Here is a 22,434-nt window from a genome sequence, read left to right as displayed (position 1 = left end):
TCAGAAAATGATGAAAAATTAGATGAACGTAAATTTGGATCGTTTTATAAAAAAATATTTTTTTTTACAATTTTCAGATTTTTAATGACCAAAGACATTAATTAATTTTTGAGCCACCAAGCTGAAATGCAATACTAAAGTCCGGCCTTCGTCGAAAATTGTTTGGCCAAAAATTCAATCAATTTGATTAAAAAATGAAGGTGTGACAGTGCCGCCTCAACTTTTACAAAAAGCCGGATATGACGTCATCAAAGGTATTTATCGAAAAAAAGAAACAAAACGTCCGGGGATATCATTCCCAGGAACTCTCATGTCAAATTTCATAAAGATCGGTCCAGTAGTTTGGTCTGAATCGCTCTACACACACACACACGCACAGACAGACACACATACACAGTCACACAGACACATACACCACGACCCTCGTCTCGATTCCCCCTCTATGTTAAAACATTTAGTCAAAACTTGACTAAATGTAAAAACACGCACGTCAAAGAACACTATGTTCCCTCAAAGAGGAACACAGCCTCAAAGAGGAACACAGGCCTCCCCAAACATGCAATGACCAAAGAGTTTTTAGAGGAAGAGAGAGAAACCACAGCACTTCACCACACACGCAGCCGGCCATCATTCATTATTCTCTTCACACACATGCACTGACTATAGAGGGTTTTTTTAGGAAGAGAAAGTACACACACACACACACACACACACACACACACACACACACACACACACACACACACACACACACACACACACACACACACACACACACACACACACACACACTGACCATAGAGCTTCTTGAGGAAGAGGGAGGTGCCGCAGCATTTGATGACGCCCTCGGCCATGATGGCGATGCGGTCACCCAGCAGGTCAGCCTCGTCCATGAAGTGTGTGGACAGCAGCATGGTGCGCCCTGCCCGGTGTCGCTGCAACACGTCCCACGTCTGACGGCGCGCTGCCGGGTCCATGCCGGACGTCGGCTCGTCAAGGATGACAATCTGCAGCCATTATACCTACATGTATTATTAAGCCTGTTGGCCCTTTTGGTTTAAACACAATTTTATTCAAAATACATGACATGAAACAATTGACAAAAATGCAGCTAGGACACGAACTCAAGCAGATGCTTATTTGACGTGACCATGACAAGTTACACAAGTTTTCATGATGGTGGACAACACAATTATTAACCAGAAGAACAAAATGTAGGAGGGGGGGTACGGGGAACTTATCAAAACAGGAGGATTTACAGAGAAAATTTTTTTTTTTTTAAATAAATAAAATAAAATAAAATTAAACCAAAAAAAAATTAAAAAAATAAAAAAAAAATAAATAAGGTGAGACTATGAATGAATGAAGCGCGTGGGACGAGAACATCGATGCTGAGACATGCAATAAGTAAGTTCAGATAAATGTACATTTTCATGGGGAGGGCAGCATAGTTCGTTACGAGTGTATGGAAGAAAACAACCACACACACACATACACACCCACAAAAGAGAACAGCAAAACAAAAACAAAACTCAATGATAATTATTACTTATGTTAAATATGTAATTGATGCAACAACACTGAGAGGCGGGTTTACGTTCTCCTGCACACAAACATACACATAAACAATACCAGTACGTGGGCTAATCCTTCAAGTTAGTCGACCAGATTCAGCAATAAAGGATTGGACCGACTCGAAAATCAATGTATTTATGCGAAGTGAATGTTTCTCGCTGCCTTTTAATAATGTTTCCACGTGTCTAAAATTGGCAGGCAGTGAGTTAATTGTGGACATACGAGCATTTTCAAACAACGTGCAGCATAACAAGTAATGTTCAGCTGTTTCGTTCCGGTTACCGCACGCACACTGTGGGTTATCTTTTAAATGGCGTTTGCATAAATCGGAATTAAGGTTACTCATGTTTAAACGCATTCTGCTGTGTTGTATTTCTACCTGTCTTTTTCCAAAATAATAATAAACTGGCACATAATGATGAGGACTTTGTATATGATGCTTAAACTCGCTAATTGAGTTTGTGGTTTTAACCATATCAGGCAGATCATTCCATAAAATTGTAGTCGAAGGAACGAAGGATGTTCGGAAGATTTCTGTCCTGTGAGCTGGTACAAATCTTTTACGTGGTCGTCTTCTGTGATAAGGATTTAAGGATGAAACTAGTGGTGGCAACATGTCAACTAAATATAGGGGACATTTACCATGAACCATTTTATGATAAAAAATCAATTTATGTTGTCTTCGGCGTTCCTTTAAACTACAAAATCCGCTTTCTTTGTAAATCTTAGCATGACTAGTTCTCCGCACACCGCCAATTATAATACGTAAAGCTTCAAGGTGTAGTTTTTCCAGGGTGTTCGACAGGGCTTCGGTACAATTATCCCATAATACATCAACATAGTCAAAATGTGGCAAAATAAAGGATTTGTACATTATCTCCTAACTTTTTCTGCATAACTTATACATATAATGCCTTAAGCAATTAATCAACAAAGTGGTCTTTTTCACAATATTTCTGACTTGAGCGTCCCATTTACAGTCATTTTGCAAAATAATACCGAGGCGCTTGTGTTCATTTGTGTCTTCCAAAACAATTCCATTGAAAAATAACGGGTCAATTTGGCTTAAGTCACGTTTTATATTCAGCAATTTGGTTTTGGTTTCATTAAATGTGACTTTCCAACGTGCTGCCCAACAACTAATTTTATCGAGGTCTGTATTTAAAATCTCGGCACGTCTTACCGGATTGTTCAATGCAAGTGACATGCTAGTATCATCAGCAAACAATTTAATAACAGACTCAATATCATTTACAATATCATTTATATAAATCAAAAACAACAAAGGGCCTAACACAGAACCTTGAGGAACGCCTGCTTGTATACCTTTCAGCTCTGACTTAGCTCCTTTAACGACAACTAATTGAACACGGTTTGCTAAGTAACTACAAAACCATGACAAAAGTCGACCTCGAACACCAATCGATTCCAATTTTACTAATAATCCTTTGTGCCAGACTTTGTCAAAAGCTTTCGACACATCAAAAAATACCGCCTGTGTTGTTAAACCGCTGTCGTAATTTAAACATACATTGGCCCTTTTCTTGTTGAATGTGTGTGTGAATCTTACCCACACCAGGTCAATTACCAATGGCTGTAATGCTATATTGCACAATTAATTCTTGTTTTTCTTGTTCAGGAAGACACACAAGTGAAACAGCCCAGAGACACATACATGCCACATTTTACTGCATAGAGAGACATGCATATCAATTCATACTGTGGCCAAGCATACATCTGTTACAATCAACTACGTTTAAAAAAAAATTCTATTGCAATAATACAAACACACACAGACAAAGGTAGACAGATGGACAGAGACAGATGAACAGACAGGCTGAGGGACAGACAATATGAGAGACAGACATAAGCAAAAGCTAATTATACATACAACCACGACTATAAACTAATTCACTTGCACTTGCAATCTCTCGTCACAATATTACTCTGACTCGGCACATTCGTACCCCTTTCATAGCTAACACGAACACTGGAGGCACACCCGACAAAGCACACACCTTTGACCCCCCGATGAGGGCAATGCCGACACTCAGCTTGCGTTTCTGACCCCCTGACAGCGTGCCGGCTCGCGCCTGTCGCTTGGTCTCCAGCCCAACCTCTTTGGCCATCGCCGCTACCTCCCCCGCTATCTCCTCCTTGGGGCAGCCCTTGAGCTGTACGTGGAACACAGTGTTACAGTAAAGTCATGGCCTACAGCTGTAAGGGGAACACAGTGTTACAGTAAAGTCATGGCCTACAGCTGTAAGGGGAACACAGTGTTACAGTAAAGTCATGGCCTACAGCTGTAAGGGGAACACAGTGTTACAGTAAAGTCATGGCCTACAGCTGTAAGGGGAACACAGTGTTACAGTAAAGTCATGGCCTACAGCTGTAAGGGGAACACAGTGTTACAGTAAAGTCATGGCCTACAGCTGTAAGGGGAACACAGTGTTACAGTAAAGTCATGGCCTACAGCTGTAAGGGGAACACAGTGTTACAGTAAAGGCATGGCCCACAGCTGTAAGGGGAACACAGTGTTACAGTAAAGTCATGGCCTACAGCTGTAAGGGGAACACAGTGTTACAGTAAAGTCATGGCCCACAGTTGTAAGGGGAACACAGTGTTACAGTAAAGTCATGGCCCACAGCTGTAAGGGGAACACAGTGTTACAGTAAAGTCATGGCCTACAGCTGTAAGGGGAACACAGTGTTACAGTAAAGTCATGGCCCACAGCTGTAAGGGGAACACAGTGTTACAGTAATGTCATGGCCCACAGCTGTAAGGGGAACACAGTGTTACAGTAAAGTCAAGGCCTACAGCTGTAAGGGGAACACAGTGTTACAGTAAAGTCATGGCCCACAGCTGTAAGGGGAACACAGTGTTACAGTAAAGTCATGGCCCACAGCTGTAAGGGGGACACAGTGTTACAGTAAAGTCATGGCCTACAGCTGTAAGAGGAACACAGTATTACAGTCAAGTCATGGCCTTCAGCTGTAAGGGGAACACAGTGTTACAGTATATGGTACTTTGATCAAGATGATACTATGGTGCTTTTTCTGGCATCCTGTTGGTGGAGGCACGTACGCTAGAAGCTATATATTTTCTTCAAAAAAACAATGACAGAATAAGCTTGAATTTCACAATCTATGTGTCATGTAAAGCAATTTGATACAGTTGTGCACACACGACTCACTCTGGCAAAGAAAGTGAGATGTTCATCGACCGTGAGAGACTCAAACAGGATGTTGTGCTGCGGACACAGCCCCAGGTTGCTGCGCACGCTGTTGATGTCGGTGCGGATGTCAAAACCGTTCACGTATGCTGTGCCCGACGACGGGGGCAGGAAACCTGTGACATGGCAAGATTGATTACATGTTATACATGTTGTAACCATTAACATGCGGTTTGAAAGTAATACATGTAATACATACAACCATTAACATGCGAACTGAAAGTAAACTGCTTATTGGATGACTAGCAAAGCAAGAAAGGCGCAGAATAAAGAGGAGATGATGATCATACACAGAGAGAAAGAAAACGGGTTAACAGACTGGTTACAACGCAGCATAACAGGTTTGGCAAAATAATAGAACAAAACAAAACAAAACAAAACAACCATTTGACTTCAGTCAGGTTTCTGCAAAAGCAGATGAGTGATGGGAATTGTTTGTGTGTTTGTTCGTTCATGGGCTGAAACTCCCACGGCTTTTACGTGTACGTATGACCGTTTTTACCCCGCCATTTAGGCAGCCATACGCCGCTTTCGGAGGAAGCATGCTGGGTATTTTCGTGTTTCTATAACCCACCGAACTCTGACATGGATTACAGGATTTTTTCGTGCCACTTGGTCTTGTGCTTGCGTGTACACACGGGGGTGTTCGGACACCGAGGAGAGCTGCACACAAAGTTGACTCTGAGAAATAAATCTCTCGCCGAACATGGGGACGAACTCACGCTGACAGCGGCCAACTGGATACAAATCCAGCGCGCTACCGACTGAGCTACATCCCCGCCCGAGTGATGGGAATGGATGGAGAACGGGCAAGAGGAGAGATCAAAGAGTTCCCGCAGAGAGAACTAAACACAACATGGTGGAACAGACGTTGCGAGAGAGTGCAATCATTCGTTGACTATTTACCTGTCAGCATAGACATGGTGGTTGTCTTCCCTGCCCCGTTGTGACCCAGCAAGACAGTTATCTGCCCTTCGTATATCGTCAGCATCGAGTCCTGCACAGCTACTTTGCCCTTGCCAAATGCCTGTTTTCAGAAACACACAGTTTGTCGTTTTCATCTACCATCACACGAAATAAAAATAAAGAATTCAAGCCATAAGTATGACAAAAGTGTTCACATCCCTTCAAGTCAATACTGTAGTCATGCATCTTGCTTAGAAAAAATCCCTTCAAAATCATAGCTCCTGGTTAGTATTTGTGCCCATAAAACATATCACACAGTATGAGAGTTAGCACAATAATTTTTCAGGTTGTTAAAAGCTCTTTTCTTAAAATGGAAATTTCATTTGTGCTAAAGATAGAAACAATTTTCAAATGAATGAGTATTTAATTAAATAATTAAGTCAGTCAGTCAGTCAGCTATAGTAGGTAAATAATTAAGAAAGAAATTAAATAAATAGATAGTAACTTACAATGCAAATCCATGAATAAGTGTAAGTGAAATAAGAGACACAATTATAACACTCAGCGATGGAATGAAATACATGTATATAGCAACAGTTCTGACCTTTCTCAGATGCACCATGCTGATGCCCACGGGCAGGCCTGTAGGGTCGCGCTCAAAGTGCCGACTGTCATGGCCGCCGCATGACTCCTGCAGAGAGAACTTGCGCTTCCTCCTCCCACCACACCAGTACGACGACTGTGGACACAAAATGATAGAACACTCATTACTTTACTTGAGATAAGTTTATTATCTGTTTTAGAAGTGTTTGTCTGTCTGTCTACTTCAAAGATCTTTGGGTCCACATTCTAGTAAATGTAACGTTTTGTTTTGTCAATAATAAACGTTCCAATTACCTACCATTCTTGTTGTTTTTAATCTGAATGTTGGAACGTTGGCAGTCTATCTGGGTTTTTTTTTAAATTTAATTTTTTTGTTGTTTTTGGTAAACTGTTTCAACACTTGTTTTTTTGTCCCAGTGTGCTCTCATACTGCCCTGTCTCTGCATTCACTGCTCTATCCACATCTGAATTTTGTTCCACTGCCAGACTTTTTCATTTTACAGACGCTCTAGGGAGGGATGTCGGTTCTATCTGGTTTTGGATATAACAGTCAGACTTACAGAAAACGGCATCACACTCACAAACATTGTACCCATTAGAGTACTGTCTCTCTCGGGGGAGGGCTGGTTGAAAAAAAACGTGTTTGCATGCTTGTGCACACTTGTAAAATAAAACTTGATTTGATAACAAGAGCCAACATTACAGCCTTGTCCCCACACTGCTCAAGGGCTATAACCTTGTTACAGTTATAACCTTCAATCAATCAATCAATATGAGGCTTATATCGCGCGTATTCCGTGGGTACAGTTCTAAGCGCAGGGATTTTATAAAAAATTTTATGAAATTTATACCGCGCACATATTCAAGGCGCAGGGATTTATTTATGCCGTGTGAGATGGAATTTTTTTTACACAATACGCATTCACATCGGCCAGCAGATCGCAGCCATTTCGGCGCATATTCTACTTTTCACGGCCTATTATTCCAAGTCGCACGGGTATTTTGGTGGACATTTTTATCTATGCCTGTACAATTTTGCCAGGAAAGACCGTTTTGTCAATCGTGGGATCTTTAACGTGCACACCCCAATGTAGTGTACACGAAGGGACCTCGGCTTTTCGTCTCATCCGAAAGACTAGCACTTGAACCCACCACCTAGGTTAGGAAAGGGGGGAGAAAATGGCTAACGCCCTGACCCATGCAGGGTCAAACTCGCAACCTCTCGCTTCCGAGCGCAAGTGCCAGGGTCACAGCTACCTGCGATGTTGTTGCGAGGCTCGCGCCAAGGTCGCAGCTACCCGCGATGTTGTCGCGAAGCTCGCGCCATGGTCGCAGCTAGTCGCGCTCTTGTCGCGAGCCTCGCGCCAGGGTCACAGCTAGCCGCCCTGTTCTCGCGAGCCTCGCGCCAGGGTCACATCTAGCCGCGCTGTTGTCGCGAGGCTCGCGCCAAGGTCGCGGCTAGCTGCAGCGACTTTTCTTTTCTGTAAGGGATCGGCCACCCAGTCAATACCTTGTGTAAAAAGCTCACCTGGAACGGGAAGTACCACGGACGGGGGACGCCGAAGGTTCCAGGCCTGACGTTGTCCAGGTACCAGGTGATAACGACCAGGAGACAGGCGTCAGCCACCAGCATGATCATGGCGTACAGCAATGAAAAGTTGTTGTCCACACTGGCTGGCTCCGTAAAGCTATCCCACTGGGCTCCCTTACCTGTTGAGATATAGATAACCACACTGTTCATCACACCGACTGTCTAACAATCTTAACAACAAACAGCAGTGAAAAGTTGTTGTCCACACTGGCTGGCTCCGTGAAGCTGTCCCACTGCGCTCCCTTACCTGTTGAGATATAGATAACCACACTGTTCATCACACCGACTGTCTAACAATCTTAACAACAAACAGCAGTGAAAAGTTGTTGTCCACACTGGCTGGCTCCGTGAAGCTGTCCCACTGCGCTCCCTTACCTGTTGAGATATAGATAACCACACTGTTCATCACACCGACTGTCTAACAATCTTAACAACAAACAGCAGTGAGAAGTTGTCGTCCACACTGGCTGGCTCCGTGAAGCTGTCCCACTGGGCTCCCTTACCTGTGGCAACATGACAACCACACTGTTCATCACAACTGACTATACACCTCCCTATCAAATGATCCACTCTGGTTAAAAGCAGTGAAAAGTTTTCGTCCATGCTCGCTGGCTGGCTCTGTTAAACTGTCCAACTGCGCCCCCTGATTGGTTGTAACATTGACAACCACACTCTTCATCAGAAGGTGTGATGCTGAGTTCACACAGCCCTATCAAATGATCTCAGTAAACAGTAGAGACTAGTTGTCATCCACGCTGGTTGGCTCGGTGAAACTATTCCACTGCGCTCCTTTATCTGTCAGCACAATAAAAACAAAACAATGTTAATTGTGAAACTTGATGCTGACTGTACTCGGCCCATTCACATCATCTCAGCATACAGCAGTGAAAAGTTGTCATCCAAGCCAGCTGTCTGAAAGTGAAAGATTTCACACATTCAGGATTTCAAACTTGTTAACTAGCTCATCATGATAAGAAAACAGTTTGATTCGAAAATTTTAACGGTAAATTTTCATTTGATTAATATACTTACCCAATTCACATCTAGCCATTTACTTCAGTTTAGTGCTAGGACGCTGAAAACTCCGCTCACCCTGGTAAGGGGGAAGTACCCTAAAAATAGAACAGCCTTGACCGTCACATAATGACGTCATGACAAGGATACCCCCCAGCATGCTCTGCGCACACGTGCTCTCGCCGCCATCTTGTAAATCATTCGCTCGAAGCGCCCCATTATATTTTTAGGGGAACTAAAGCGGGGTAGGCGGGAGGGACTTCAGTATGTGAATTGGGTAAGTATATTAATCAAATGAAAATTTACCATTAAAATTTTCAATTAAATTACATATCTTATCCCAATTCACATATAGCAGATTGCTAATTAAGGTGGTGGGATGCTCACCTATGAACTAGGCAACAATTGCCCTGCTGCTACCATCGCTGGTAGAGCCTTGGTACCGTCCTGCCGCGTACTGGAAACGTCGCGCAGGTAAAAGTTGATAAAAACATCCTCAGATCTCCATGGCTGAATCGAGGACTTCAGACAATCTTCCCGATCGTAGCACAGCTAAGGAGGATGCCCAGGCTCTCGCCTCGTGCGTTCGAGCCGACTTTAGAGGGAGAACTGACTTTTTTTCTGACACTGCCACCACTCATACGCCTGTTTAATCAGCGTTGAAATCCATTTAGAAAGAGTTACCTTAGATATGTCTTTATGCCTAGCCGTGTTCAGAGATAGGAAAAGCAGCTTCTGCTGATTCGCTCTGATAGGCTCCGTGCGAGACAGGTAACTAGTAAGAGGCCGAACTGGGCAGTTAGACATATCTGGGTCCCCTGGAGCTAGAATTTTGCTAAGAGGAAGAATTCTGATTATGGGGGAAATTTGATCAGGCTTCTGGTTTTTGGCTAAGAATTCCGGCCTAAAACGTAAAGTGATAGAACCATCTTTTTCAAAAGCTATGTCTCTAGAAGAGCCTGAGAGAGCGTGAATTTCGCTACCTCTCCTTGCTGTAGCCAAAAGAACGAGCAAAAGTGTCTTACGAGTAAGATTAGCTAGACTAGCTGATTGCAATGGTTCAAAATCTTGCGATCTTAAGAATTCCAGAACCAGGAAGAGATCCCATGCAGGGACTGGGGCTCTGGTTCCAGCAAACCCTATTGACGCCCCTTAAAGGACACTAGCGATAACTCCGCTGAGGTTAATGTTATGACCTAACTGCCTCAAAGTAGCTGAAATAGCAGAACGCCTGACTCGGAGAGACGAGGGGGAGCTGCCTTGAGCTGCTAACCATGACAAGTGATTAGCTACCTGCATAGAACGTGGGGCTACAGCGTTGACCCGATTCTCTGCACACCATTATTTTAACCTAAGCCGCCCAATGTGAAGTGTACACTGAGCTCGTAGACTTCCTGTGCGCTTTTTGCACCAAATCCAGTGTCCTCTCTGAGGCACCTGACAAACGCAGGGATCTTCTCACAGTCTCCATGCGTGAAGGAGCAGAGACTGTGGATTCGCGTGCTGAATGCCGGTGCGTGGTTGCAGTAATTCTCCCTTTTCCAGATTTAGAGGAATGGGAGGACCTTCTGCTAGTCGGAGGAGACCTGGAAACCAGTGCTGACTTGTTCACATCGGTGCGACCAGAACCAGAGATGGTTTCTCCAATTCTGCTTTCCTCAGCACTTTTCCAAGCAGTTGGAATGGTGGGAAAGCGTGAGTCGACTTCCAGAGCATTCACTTTCCAGGCTTCGGGGTCCGGAAACGGGGATAATTATGAACACTGGTAATCTCCTTGAGAACCGTGTTACGAAAAGATCGACCATTGGTTTCTCCACCTGAACCCAAAGTCGCTGTAGAGCGTGGTGGGTGATCGTCCACTCCGTGTGAAGTACTTTCGATGATCGACTGAGAGAGTCTGCCAAAACGTTCAGTTTTCCCGGAAGATATTTTGCTGACAACCTTATCTGATGCTGGTGACACCACTTCAAAATTTGGCATGCTTTGAGAGTCAGAGTGTGAGAGCGAGAGCCGCCCTGCCTGTTGATGTAGGCTGCAACTGTGGTATTGTCTGTATGAAGACGAACATGCTTGCCTGCCAGCCCACCAGTGGTAGAAAGCTCTGAAGACCTTGAGCTACAGCCTCTAACTCGAGAACATTGATGTGCGAGAGGGCTTGGCCTGTTGTCCACGTGTCTGAGGCTGTGTGGCGAGAGAGATGAGCGCCCCAGCCTGACAGGGAAGCGTCTGTGAACAAATCCTCCTCTGGCGGAGGGGGAGTGATGAGGACTCCCTGAGAAATCCATGGTTCCAGCCACTGAGCTGTGGTCTGCTGAAACCAACCTTCTAGCTGAACCGAGACCTGCCATCCCTGGGAGGAGGGGTTCCAAACCGAACTCAAAGCTGCCTGAAACGGCCTCTTGTGTACTCTCCCCAGAGGGACAAGTGTGGCCATAGATTCCATTTGACCAAGCACTGACGCCAGCTCCCGGACCGGAGCTTGCTTCTGTGACGCCAGTGATTTCACTAGATCCTGCAGTTTGTCTATCCTCCTCTGTGAGGGGCGTACTGACCAATCTACCGTATTGAACCTCATTCCCAGGTACGTGAAGGACTGGGATGGTGTAAGTTCCGACTTGGCTTGATTGACCGAGAAACCCAACTCGTGAGCCTGACACAGTGTGAGCCGCGTATGGGCACTGCATGCCTCCCGATCCTGGTTGAGGATAGGCCAGTCGTCGAGATAAGCCCTGAGTCGTACGCCCTGCTGCCTGACTAGAGAGCACAGCTGGCGTACCACCATCGTGAAAATCCATCGGGCCAAGGAAAGGCCGAAGGGAAGAGCCTTGAATTGGAACACTCTCTTTCGCCACCGAAATCTCAGCCATTTCCGGTCTGATGGATGCATGAGGATGTGAAAGTGTGCGTCTGTCAGGTCGATCGACGTCACCCAGTCTCCCGGTCTGAGTGCTTCCCTGACTGACGCTGGAGTCTCCATTGTAAACTTGATCTGTCTCAGAAATCTGTTCAGATGAGACAAGTCTAAGACAGGGCGCCAGCCCCCTGAAGCCTTCGGTACCACGAAAATTCTCCCGTAGAAACCTGGGGAGTTGTGGTCCGTTACTTCGTCTATCGCTTCCTTCTGAAGTAGAGACAAAATTTCTGCTTGTATCGCCGTCTTTGCCTCCAGCTTGACGGGAAACTTGAACTTCGGAAGAACTCTGGTTAAGGGAGCCTTTCCCTCCTTCCAGAGTAGCCTGAAACCCGAACGCACTATGCTCACTATCCACTGACTGTTTACCTTTAGCGCCCAAAGTGCGAGCGCCCGAGACAGGCCGCCTGCAGCCAAAGGCGTGGTGGAATTGTGAGGTAGTGGTTCGGGGGCGCATCATTGGGGGTGTGCTTTGCGTCCAGACTCCCTTGAATTGCCGAAAGACGGCTTCTTCTTAGGGTAAGGCGCGCCTCTTCCCCGTCCCCTTGAAGAAGAGCTGGTTTGTGTAGACCTGCCCCTATTCGCCGAAGAGGCGGAAGGTTTAGGTGGCCCATAGCTCTTGCTCTGTGGCTTAGGGAACCCGTGTTGAGCTAACTTAGCGATCGCTAAGTCCCGATTGTCCTGTGTTTCCTTCTGGAGGGCGTCGAGAGACGGCTGCCCCAGTAAGGAACCTTCAGTGAACGGCGAAAACTTAAGCACCTCCAGCGTGGCTTTATCCTGTATCTTAGAGCCCGCCAGAAACGCGGACCTGCGCGTATGCACTGCATGTGCGTAAAGCTGCGCAGACAGACGCATTTGTTCTGCTGAAACTTTAGCCAAAGTAGCTAGCAGAGTAGTCACGTCCTTTACGCTCGCGTCACTCCGAAATTCAAACGGATCCAGTGACGTGGCGATAGACCGGGAGAGAGACCTGAGTAGCGTCTCCGACAGAGACGCTAATTCCAAGGTGAATCTCCCAGTTTCCTCCAAACCCAAGAGAGAGGCTTCTGTATAAGGGACAGATCTGTCTCTGCTATAGCCGTCTTCTCTGAGCGTCGCCAACTCCGGAGTTACTGGGAGCGTCGCACGTGGTAATGAAAAGGAGTCTATGAGATTACGTGGAACAGCGTTCAACATCACCCTTCGTCCCGCCTGCTGCGAGACATGAAGGGCTCGATGTGCGTCAGCCAGCCAAGGCTTAGCTGAGTCTGGTGCCTGACCATGCTCCGCTAGAAGAGGCACTGAATCAGACGGCGCACCCCCGCGCCCCGAACGCTTAGCCAGGATCAAAGCCATGTCGTAAGCCACTAAAGGAGATTCACGAAACTTAAAAGTTGGTGTCCCTTCTTGTGGTGAGTGAAAATCTTCAACAGCTGAAGGTGGTGGTGCCGAAGCATTTGCTGCTGACACCACTCCTTCCTCAAAATACCTTGAGGCTACCTGAGCTGCCATTGCTACCGCTTGGTATAGCTTGGCTGGTAAATGGAAATTGGTATCGTCATCCACAGCGGAATCCCCATATTCCGATTCTCCTTCCGGAAGTTCGCCAACACATTGACTAGCATCGTTATAGGCGGTATCCCCCGGAAGTGAGGGTGCTAGTGAGGTATAACCACCACTAGCATCCGCCCTCGAGAATACTTCCTGCCCCCCGGGCGGAAGTGTGGAACGCTGTGCCGATACTAGATCCTGAATAGGCCGTACCGACGATAGCGTATCTTCCGTTCTAAGCACAGGCATCGGAAGAGCAAAACCTCGACCAGCTACCCGTCTATTGACGGCTTCCTGCTCCCGTGGCGGAAGTTGAGACCGTTGTGCCGTCGCTGAATCATTGCCAGGCATGCACTTCGTATCTCCCGTACTAAGAGCAAGCACCGGAAGGGAGAATCTTCGACCGGATGCCTGTCTATTGACGGCTTCCTGCCCGACGCCGGGCGGAAGTTGGGAACTACGTTGTGCCGTCGCTGAATCATTGCCAGGCATGCACTCGCGTAATTCCCTGTTTGACAGTACGGTACCTTCAGAAAAGATGTCGTTCCAGGCAGAAGATGCACAGTGAGAAGACGCACTTCCATCCAGCTCAGCGTGAACATCGGGGCTCGTAATCGTGGCTGACGGGGTTGCCTTAACCCTCGGTCGCACGCTAGCGTTGTCCGCTCCCGCATGCAGAGAGAGCAACTGCGCACTCGCCGACTTAAACTCCGCTGAAAACATGGCACGCATTTCATCGCTAAACGAAGCAAACATGGAAGACAAATCTTCTTTCTCTGACGCTACACTAGACTTAACCGGCGCTGTCTTGCACTCATGCTTCAACGCCTGCATATTAGGACTCTTAGGGTCATCAATTTGTACTGAAAACGACGTCTTAGAAACTGGTTCAAACACACTAACTGTGGTTTTCGAAACCTTCGCTTTCTTCGCCGCCTTCTTAGACGGGGACTCTGCTGCTGTCCCTACCTACCTGTCTAGCACTAGATTTCTTCTTCCTACTGTCTGCCATACTGGCGAAAGTCTCAAACGTCAAAAACGTAAACAAAGACTAACTTGTGGCAAACGAAAGTATCACAACAAGGAAAAACTGGAAAAATCTCACCCAAACTCAGCCAAAAGCTAAGTAACAAACGTGTGACCAGGGTTGGTACTGCCAAGAAGCAGTGGGCTAAGGAATAGCCCGAGCGTAGACCAAAACACGTCCGCAACCAACGGCGCTGAAGAGTGGAATGATTTACAAGATGGCGGCGAGAGCACGCGTGCGCAGAGCATGCTGGGGGGTATCCTTGTCATGACATCATTATGACGGTCAAGGCTGTTCTATTTTTAGGGTACTTCCCCCTTACCAGGGTGAGCGTAGTTTTCAGCGTCCTGGCACTAAACTGAAGTAAATTGCTATATGTGAATTGGGATAAGATATGTAATTTAACCTGACTTTACATAACACTATGCGCATACTATACTCTGATCCTAATAATACACAATCAAACTATCAGCAAACCCTGACCACACACTGACCTGTCCCTTCGTAGAGGCCGATGGTCTTCATGCCGTAGGACATGGCCATGTTGAAGAGTGTGCAGACGCCGATCTTTTCCCCCAGCGTCAGGTCCTCGTAGCGCTGCTCCAGGAAGTAGTACGGGTAGAACACGGCGAAGAACAGGATGCCGCCCAGCGCCGCCGCCACGTTGGCTGTGGGAACATAGTTACACACACTTCAAATGCAGGCACAGAGGAACCTCTCTTTAAAACCTCTTCAAAGACTTCCTCCTTTTTAAGAACCTTCTTAAAATCTCAAATGTTATGTTCATAGCCTTTGTAAATTATCCTCCATTTCAAGACTCCTTTTCTTTCAAGGCCAGGATTTCCTAGGGTTTTCTTAGGTTGGTAAAGAGGGGCAGGGGGGGTGGGGGTGGGGGGGGGAGGCGGTTCCTCTGTAGTACAGAACAGGTACTCATTGAAACTTCATCATCACTTATTGCGAAAATGTTTCTTTGCTCTTCAAACATTAACAAAACATAGTTACACACACTTGTCAAACGCAGCCAGTTTCACACACAGTGACACTTCAAATGCAGCCAGTTTCACACACAGTGACACTTCAAATGCAGCCAGTTTCACACACAGTGACTCTTCAAATGCAGCCAGTTTCACACACAGTGACACTTCAAATGCAGCCAGTTTCACACACAGTGACACTTCAAATGCAGCCAGTTTCACACACAGTGACTCTTCAAATGCAGCCAGTTTCACACACAGTGACACTTCAAATGCAGCCAGTTTCACACACAGTGACACTTCAAATGCAACCAGTTTCACACACAGAGACACTTCAAATGCAGCCAGTTTCACACACAGTGACACTTCAAATGCAGCCAGTTTCACACACAGTGACACTTCAAATGCAGCCAGTTTCACACACAGTGACACTTCAATTGCAGGCAGTTTCACACACAGTGACACTTCAAATGCAGCCAGTTTCACACACAGTGACACTTCAAATGCAGCCAGTTTCACACACAGTGACACTTCAAATGCAGGCAGTTTCACACACAGTGACACTTCAAATGCAGCCAGTTTCACACACAGTGACACTTCAAATGCAGCCAGTTTCACACACAGTGACACTTCAAATGCAGGCAGTTTCACACACAGTGACACTTAAAATGCAGCCAGTTTCACACACAGTGACACTTCAAATGCAACCAGTTTCACACACAGTGACACTTCAAATGCAGGCAGTTTCACACACAGTGACACTTCAAATGCAGCCAGTTTCACACACAGTGACACTTCAAATGCAGCCAGTTTCACACACAGTGACACTTCAAATGCAGCCAGTTTCACACACAGTGACACTTCAAATGCAGCCAGTTTCACACACAGTGACACTTCAAATGCAGCCAGTTTCACACACAGTGACACTTCAAACGCAGGCAGAGTGGAAATTATAACTCTCTTTCAAGACCCCCCAATTCAAGACTTCTTTCTTTATAAGACCCTCCTTTCTCAGATGTTCTATCCATAGCCTCTGTAAACTGACCCCCAATTTAAGACTTCTTTCTTTATAAGACCCTCCTTTCTCAGATGTTCTATTCATAGCCTCTGTAAACTGACCCCCATTTTAAGACTTCCTTCCTTTTAAGACCGGATTTTCTTAGAGATTTTAAACTCGTTTAAAGGGGGGGTTCTACTGTAGTAAATAACTGGGTCCTCATTGAAACTTCACCTCACCGCGTTACGATATTCACATTAGCAGTAGAACTAGCGTAAACCTTATGATTTTATCATGAGCCCACATACAAGATGATGCATGAGGGTTTCATAGCGCATAATGCAAGTGTGGCCCCCTGCATAGCCTGTGTGTGGCCAGCCCTGAAGGGAGATGACCACCCACCGACGGGCGCAGTGGCGTGGTGGTAAGACGTCGGCCTCCTAATCGGGAGGTCGTGAATTCGAATCCTGGTCGCTGCCGCCTGGTGGGTTAAGAGTGGAGATTTTTGCGATCTCCCAGGTCAACTTATGTGCAGACCTGCTGGTGACTTAACCCCCTTCGTGTGTACACGCAAGCACAAGACCAAGTGCGCACGGAAAAGATCCTGTAATCCATGTCGGAGTTCAGTGGGTTATGGAAACACGAAAATACCCAGCATGCCTACTCAACGAAAGCGGAGTGAGTTGACTATGCTCTCAGAGTATAGTGTGGGGAACCCAAATGGGCAAACGAGCTCACACGTAACCAGACAATTCTGGAACGCTGAAGAAGAAGACCACCCACCTTTGTTGACCAGCGTGCTGACCATGAAGCAGTAAGCGATGATGGTGACGGAGTAAATGAGGAGGAAGACGAAGACGATGGAGGGGTCGCTGTAGACCAACACGGACTTCTTGCCGCCCACCTTAATGGACATGAACAGCACGTAGACGGCGCACACGAAGATCTGGTAGATGAAGAACTGCAGGAACCACGATATCCAGTGGGCTGCCGCAGACATCCCCATCAACTTCATCGACTCCTGCAAGCAACACCTGGACACTTTACCTGTTATCTCTCACCTGATGCATCAAAATAGATTCTCAGAGTTATGGTTAATTCGGCTGTTTTTGTCTTAATTTGTCTCTCTCTCTCTAGCTCTCTAAACTAAAATCATCCATACCTTGAGCTCTCTCTGTGTCTCAGAGATGATGTTCTTGTCTCCTTGTCTCCTAATCTCTCTCTCTCTCTCTCTCTCTCACTCACTCTCCCCCCTCTCTCTCTCTTCTCTCTGTCTCTCTCTCTCTCTCTGTCTCTTCTCTCTGTCTCTGTCTCTCTCTCTGTCTCTCTCTCTCACTCTCTCTCTCCCCCCTCTCTCTCTCTCTCTCTCTCTCTCTCTCTCTCTCTCTCTCTCTCTCTCTCTCTCTCTCTCTCTCGATCACCCGTACCTTGAGCTGCCTCTCCTTCTCGTAGACGATATTCTTGGTCATGATGATGACGGAGAGGATGAAGGACAGCATGAGGACAGTCGGTAAGTTTTGCTGCAACACCTGCGTCATGGCGTCGTCGATGTACGGCGGATACGGCATCCGCTGTATGGTCCATGATGCACTGTCCAGGATGGTAGAGGTATTGCTAAGCGACCACACTCTGATCAGGGATTCTGCCACTATGCGTTGGACGTACACAAATCCCCGTTTGAAGTACACTGAAAATTGAACAAAGTCCTGCCGAAAACTCACTTTGAGTACACCCTGCATACCAGGTAAGAGAGAATGCTCACTGTTCTACAGGCTAAATATTTCGCCTCTTAAGGACATGATATGGGTAATATGATAATTTGAGTTTTTACGCCCTCACGGCTTTTGATGTATGCGTGTTTAGGTGGTATCAGCCATCTGCACTTTTGACAGAATGACCGAGGTCTTTTACGTGCCATTGTGGTGACACGGGGTTGGGATATGGCTTCCGTCTCTGGGTCTTCACATAAAGTTGACCAGTGTCCGTTCCAACTCGAATTCGAACCTGCGACCTTCCGATCACAAGTCCAGTGATCTACCAACTGAGCTACCGGGCCCCCCCGAGCATACCACTGCTCTTTTGTGATTTAAATAGGCAATTTTCCTTGTTTTTATTAAGGACAGCAACATCTTTGAGTCTTGAGTCTTAAATGAAATAATAATATGTTTGTGGCCATTCTCTCAATTCTAAAAGCATACACAAAGACATTTTCTTTCGCAATCAAGACCCAGTGCTTGCGCAAAGAAGACTAGACTACACAATAGCATGCATCATGAAACCTACATTCCTTCTTATCCTTGCGAGGGCTGAGCACCTGGTAGAAGGAAAAGATCCTCCGTGTGTGCCACTTGTCGTCGTTCAGCGTACGAGGTCGCACGGTGTAGGTCAGGTCAGAGGGCAAGGTCGTGGCGCTGGGATCAATGTCAAAGATGACAGCGAAGGGAATCATTTCAGCCCTCCTCTGGTCCATTGCAAAATACTTAATGACGTCCTCTTTTGTGGCAAATCCCATGGTTTGCCCTGTCACAGAAAGAACTCCCCAGTCAGCAACAATCCAAATCCAGGACCTTAATCTTAAGATCTCTACAAATCTGAGAAAATCAGGTCTTAAAGGCTGCCATATTCGTAGCGTTCATTAATTAATTCATATTGTTTACATGTGTCAATAATGTTATACAACTGTACCTAAGGGGATATAATAACGATTGGCTGTAGCTTTCGAACACAGAAAAAATTATTTCAGTATTGCAAAGTGGTGTTGATAGTGTCGAATGTAAACAGAACAGTCTCAAACGCCATCTTTGGTTTACGAAACGTCACGAAGTGACCTCAACGGTCTAAAAATAGCCCAAGTCCTGGAGAACTGTTGCTAAACAATGCAATAAAGAATTAATTATTTCTCGTAATTGGTAAGGACTTCAAACCTAAAACTTAGCAGGAAGCTTAATTTATACATCCCCGCAACGATGGGAAAAGCCCTGGAAGTAATTAAACTAATTAGATAGGACTATGTCAGCCTTTAAAAGGGAGGGAGTCTTAAAATGGTGGTAAATGTACAGAGGCTATGAACAGAAATTCTGAGAAAATTGGGTCTTAAAAGAGAGGGAGTCTTAAATTGGATGGTCTCAACAAGGGGGGTGGAGGGGGTGGGTATAGGTCCACTGTATTGATCAAAATTGTGTTCATGCTTTCAAAGTAAAAGTTAACCTATGCCTGTAACCTTGCTGCAGACAGTAAGTATACCACTGTAGTAATTAACATGTCAACCATGTGATTGCACATAAAACGTGTTGCTCTGCGCTGTTTGACAATGGGTACAGCCAAACATTGTGTGAGAGAGAAAGGTCAACAAACAGAGCGCCTTACCTCTCAGGTTGTCCACAGCCAGCGTGTTGTTGACATCGTCCATGACGGTGTTGATGAGGGCCGAGGTGTTTGGAGCGTACAGCATCAGGGAGGACGGTTGGGACAGGTTGTTACCAAACCCAGGCCCGAGGTCCTGCTGCCTGTACAGTGTGGGTAAAGGCTGGTCCGTCACCTTCACCACCTACACACACAAATGAACTTTTGAAATGGCAGAAGGCAACCACAGTAAATAGAACCAGTACCACAGATCCGGTACAGTGGACCAGTACAGAGTACAAGTCCATATCATATATAAGTACGAGCCTCTGGCGAGTGAGTCCCTTGATATTCCCGCTGGGTCTTGACTGAAATACAAGCCATATAAAAAATCACGAGTGTTGTAACCTATATATCCCATGAAGATCTAAAAGACAAAGTGTGACGGAAACATCAAGCTTTAGTTGTCTGTTCAGATGAGGCACTGAGGGCTTAACCTCTGCACATACCTTATTCTAAAGTCACGCTTGTTGATCTATGTCAAGTCGGTGCATAATGGTGGCTTGGTTGTCCCTGTCAGTTGAAAGCCTCTTACACGGATTTGACTGAATACCTAGTGGTTACACACGCATCTCCTGAGATCTTGGACACCTTCATCGTCTATAGGGCCTACTGCGCCGCAGAAGAGCTAGCTAGAAATACTCGCAAAATGCATTAAACAGCTTTGTTCCAGAGAACAATCATAGTCGATGATGTACCGATAAGGGCGTGTGTACCTTTCTTTCTTTATTTGGTGTTAACGTTGTTTTCAACCACGAAGGTTATATCGCGACGGGAAAAGGGGGGGAGATGGGATAGAGCCACTTGTAACGTTAATTGTTTCTTGTTCACAAAAGCACTAATAAAACAAGAGGCGAAGCCTTCAAGGCTCACGTAAGAAATAGACAAACAGTAACACAAACTCAATCACTCCGTCACACATACACACACACACACACACACACACAGTAAGCATAGGTGACACTGTGCAAGAAAGCGAGACACTAGATCTAGATCTGTCTGTCTGCATGTCTTTGTAATCTTTAGTTTCTTTTTGGACAAAGTTTTCCCAGTTTTGAAGTTTAGCCTCAGCGGTGATCTGGTTAAATTGTATTTCAGCTGACTTCATATTCGTGAAGTTAGCGTCTGAGCAGTGCCTGAGATATGTCCTAATGTGATATCGCTTGTTTGCCAAGGCTTCATCACAGTCTGCATTCCACCACTCATTCCTTTTGGCCTTACAGTTAGGATTTACTGATTTAAGCGGAATGTGATTATTGGCTGGCAGCAGTGAGTATACATTGACGTATGTTATTGTAAGAGGCTTCGATGTCATCCGTAAGGAGAGTTTCCTCCCTGACACCCTCGAGCTCCGCACGGAAGCTGTCCCAATTTGCCTGTTTGTAATTGTACTTTTTTCTGACCTCCGAGTTATTGCGATTAGGGGCGAAGTGGCGGAAGGTAAGAACAATGGGTAAGTGATCGGAGCCGAGGGCGTCCGGGAAAACGTTCCAGTCGATGTCAGTGACTATGGCATTTGAGCAAAGGGAGAGATCGATTGCTGACGGGGAATGGTCAGCTCTGTCTGGAAGTCTGGTTGCCGAGCCATCGTTTAGTATACAAAAGTCAGTTTCCAAAATGACGTCAGCAAGGTTGCTATTGGCATGTTTGTATCTAGGGTTAGCAGAGTCCCACAGAGGGTGGTGATTATTAAAATCAACCCATCACGCACCAGTGTGCCCTGCTATGATCCAGGGATTTTAGCCAGTCGGTAGTTCCTTTTTTATTACACCCGTGGGGGTAATATATGTTAACTATGTTGAGGTTTTTGGATCCTTTTATTTCGATTTCAACAGCACATGTACTGAGATTTTCTGAACTAGGGATGAGAGGTGCAAAGGGTTTGTAATTTAAGGAAGACTTTAGATAAATAGCTGTTTGAATGAGTTGCCCTGAGCCCTTTTGCTCTACTATGGGAGGGAAGTCAAAACCATATATAGAAGGCAGTAGGGAGCGTTTTCTCTTGACTGACTGGATAACTAAGATGTCAGCAGAGTGATTTGATATATAATTATATAGCTGAGAGAAGTTAGAGTTGATAGAGCGACAGTTCCACTGTAATATGATAAATCCGTGACCGCTTTCACCTTGTTCAGCCATTTTAACACGCACAAAGAAGGTAAGTTAAAGGGCAGATTTAAAATAGGTTAAAAAGTGGTTTTAACAGCTTTCATATCCGTCACGGACAACTGCTTGGCACCAGCAAGGGCGCCCAGCGCCAGAGTGGCGCCGCCCGGAATGAAGCGTTCAACCTTGGTGTTGGAGAGTTGTGTGTATGTAACTTTTTGCTGGACCAACGACAGTTCCAAGCAGGCATTTTTTGGTAGGATATTTCTTGCCGATGCTACGAATTATGCAGTTTTGCAGTAAAGTGAAAGGCATTCTACCTAATAACGGCTAAAATATCAAAAACCTTCAATCCAACAGCACCTAGGCATGTAGTGTAAACACTCACAGATCTAACAAGACCATTCTCAGAGAGCAACATTGCGTAATACTACCATAAATGGATGTTTTGGGTGACAGTACCTCGATCTTGTCCGCGAATTTTGGCGTGTGGGAACCGAGTGGGAACCGAACACAAAGGGTCAGGGCACCGAACACAAAGCGTAGGGGAACCGTCATAGTGTCAC

General features: G+C 45.8%; 1 protein-coding gene across 1 annotated transcript in view; it reads right to left on the bottom strand.

Annotated features, from left to right (window-relative positions):
• LOC138965650 (phospholipid-transporting ATPase ABCA3-like) overlaps nt 1-22,434 on the bottom strand; it is a 57,409-nt gene that overhangs the window by 30,406 nt on the left and 4,569 nt on the right. Inside the window, exons 3-14 of the mRNA XM_070337825.1 lie at nt 19,727-19,907; nt 18,644-18,880; nt 17,788-18,047; nt 17,144-17,381; nt 14,884-15,057; nt 8,347-8,410; nt 7,845-8,049; nt 6,318-6,452; nt 5,714-5,834; nt 4,769-4,923; nt 3,594-3,749; nt 797-1,007 (exon numbers count right to left, since the gene is read on the bottom strand). Of these exons, the coding sequence (XP_070193926.1) occupies nt 797-1,007; nt 3,594-3,749; nt 4,769-4,923; nt 5,714-5,834; nt 6,318-6,452; nt 7,845-8,049; nt 8,347-8,410; nt 14,884-15,057; nt 17,144-17,381; nt 17,788-18,047; nt 18,644-18,880; nt 19,727-19,907 (2,137 nt within the window). The remainder of the gene's footprint in view (nt 1-796; nt 1,008-3,593; nt 3,750-4,768; nt 4,924-5,713; nt 5,835-6,317; nt 6,453-7,844; nt 8,050-8,346; nt 8,411-14,883; nt 15,058-17,143; nt 17,382-17,787; nt 18,048-18,643; nt 18,881-19,726; nt 19,908-22,434) is intronic.

This window comes from Littorina saxatilis, linkage group LG4 (assembly GCF_037325665.1).
Source record: "Littorina saxatilis isolate snail1 linkage group LG4, US_GU_Lsax_2.0, whole genome shotgun sequence".
In the NCBI taxonomy this organism is placed as follows: domain Eukaryota; kingdom Metazoa; phylum Mollusca; class Gastropoda; order Littorinimorpha; family Littorinidae; genus Littorina; species Littorina saxatilis.
The sequence above is the reverse complement of the archived record's forward strand: the minus strand, read 5'-3'. Positions and strand labels throughout refer to the sequence as shown.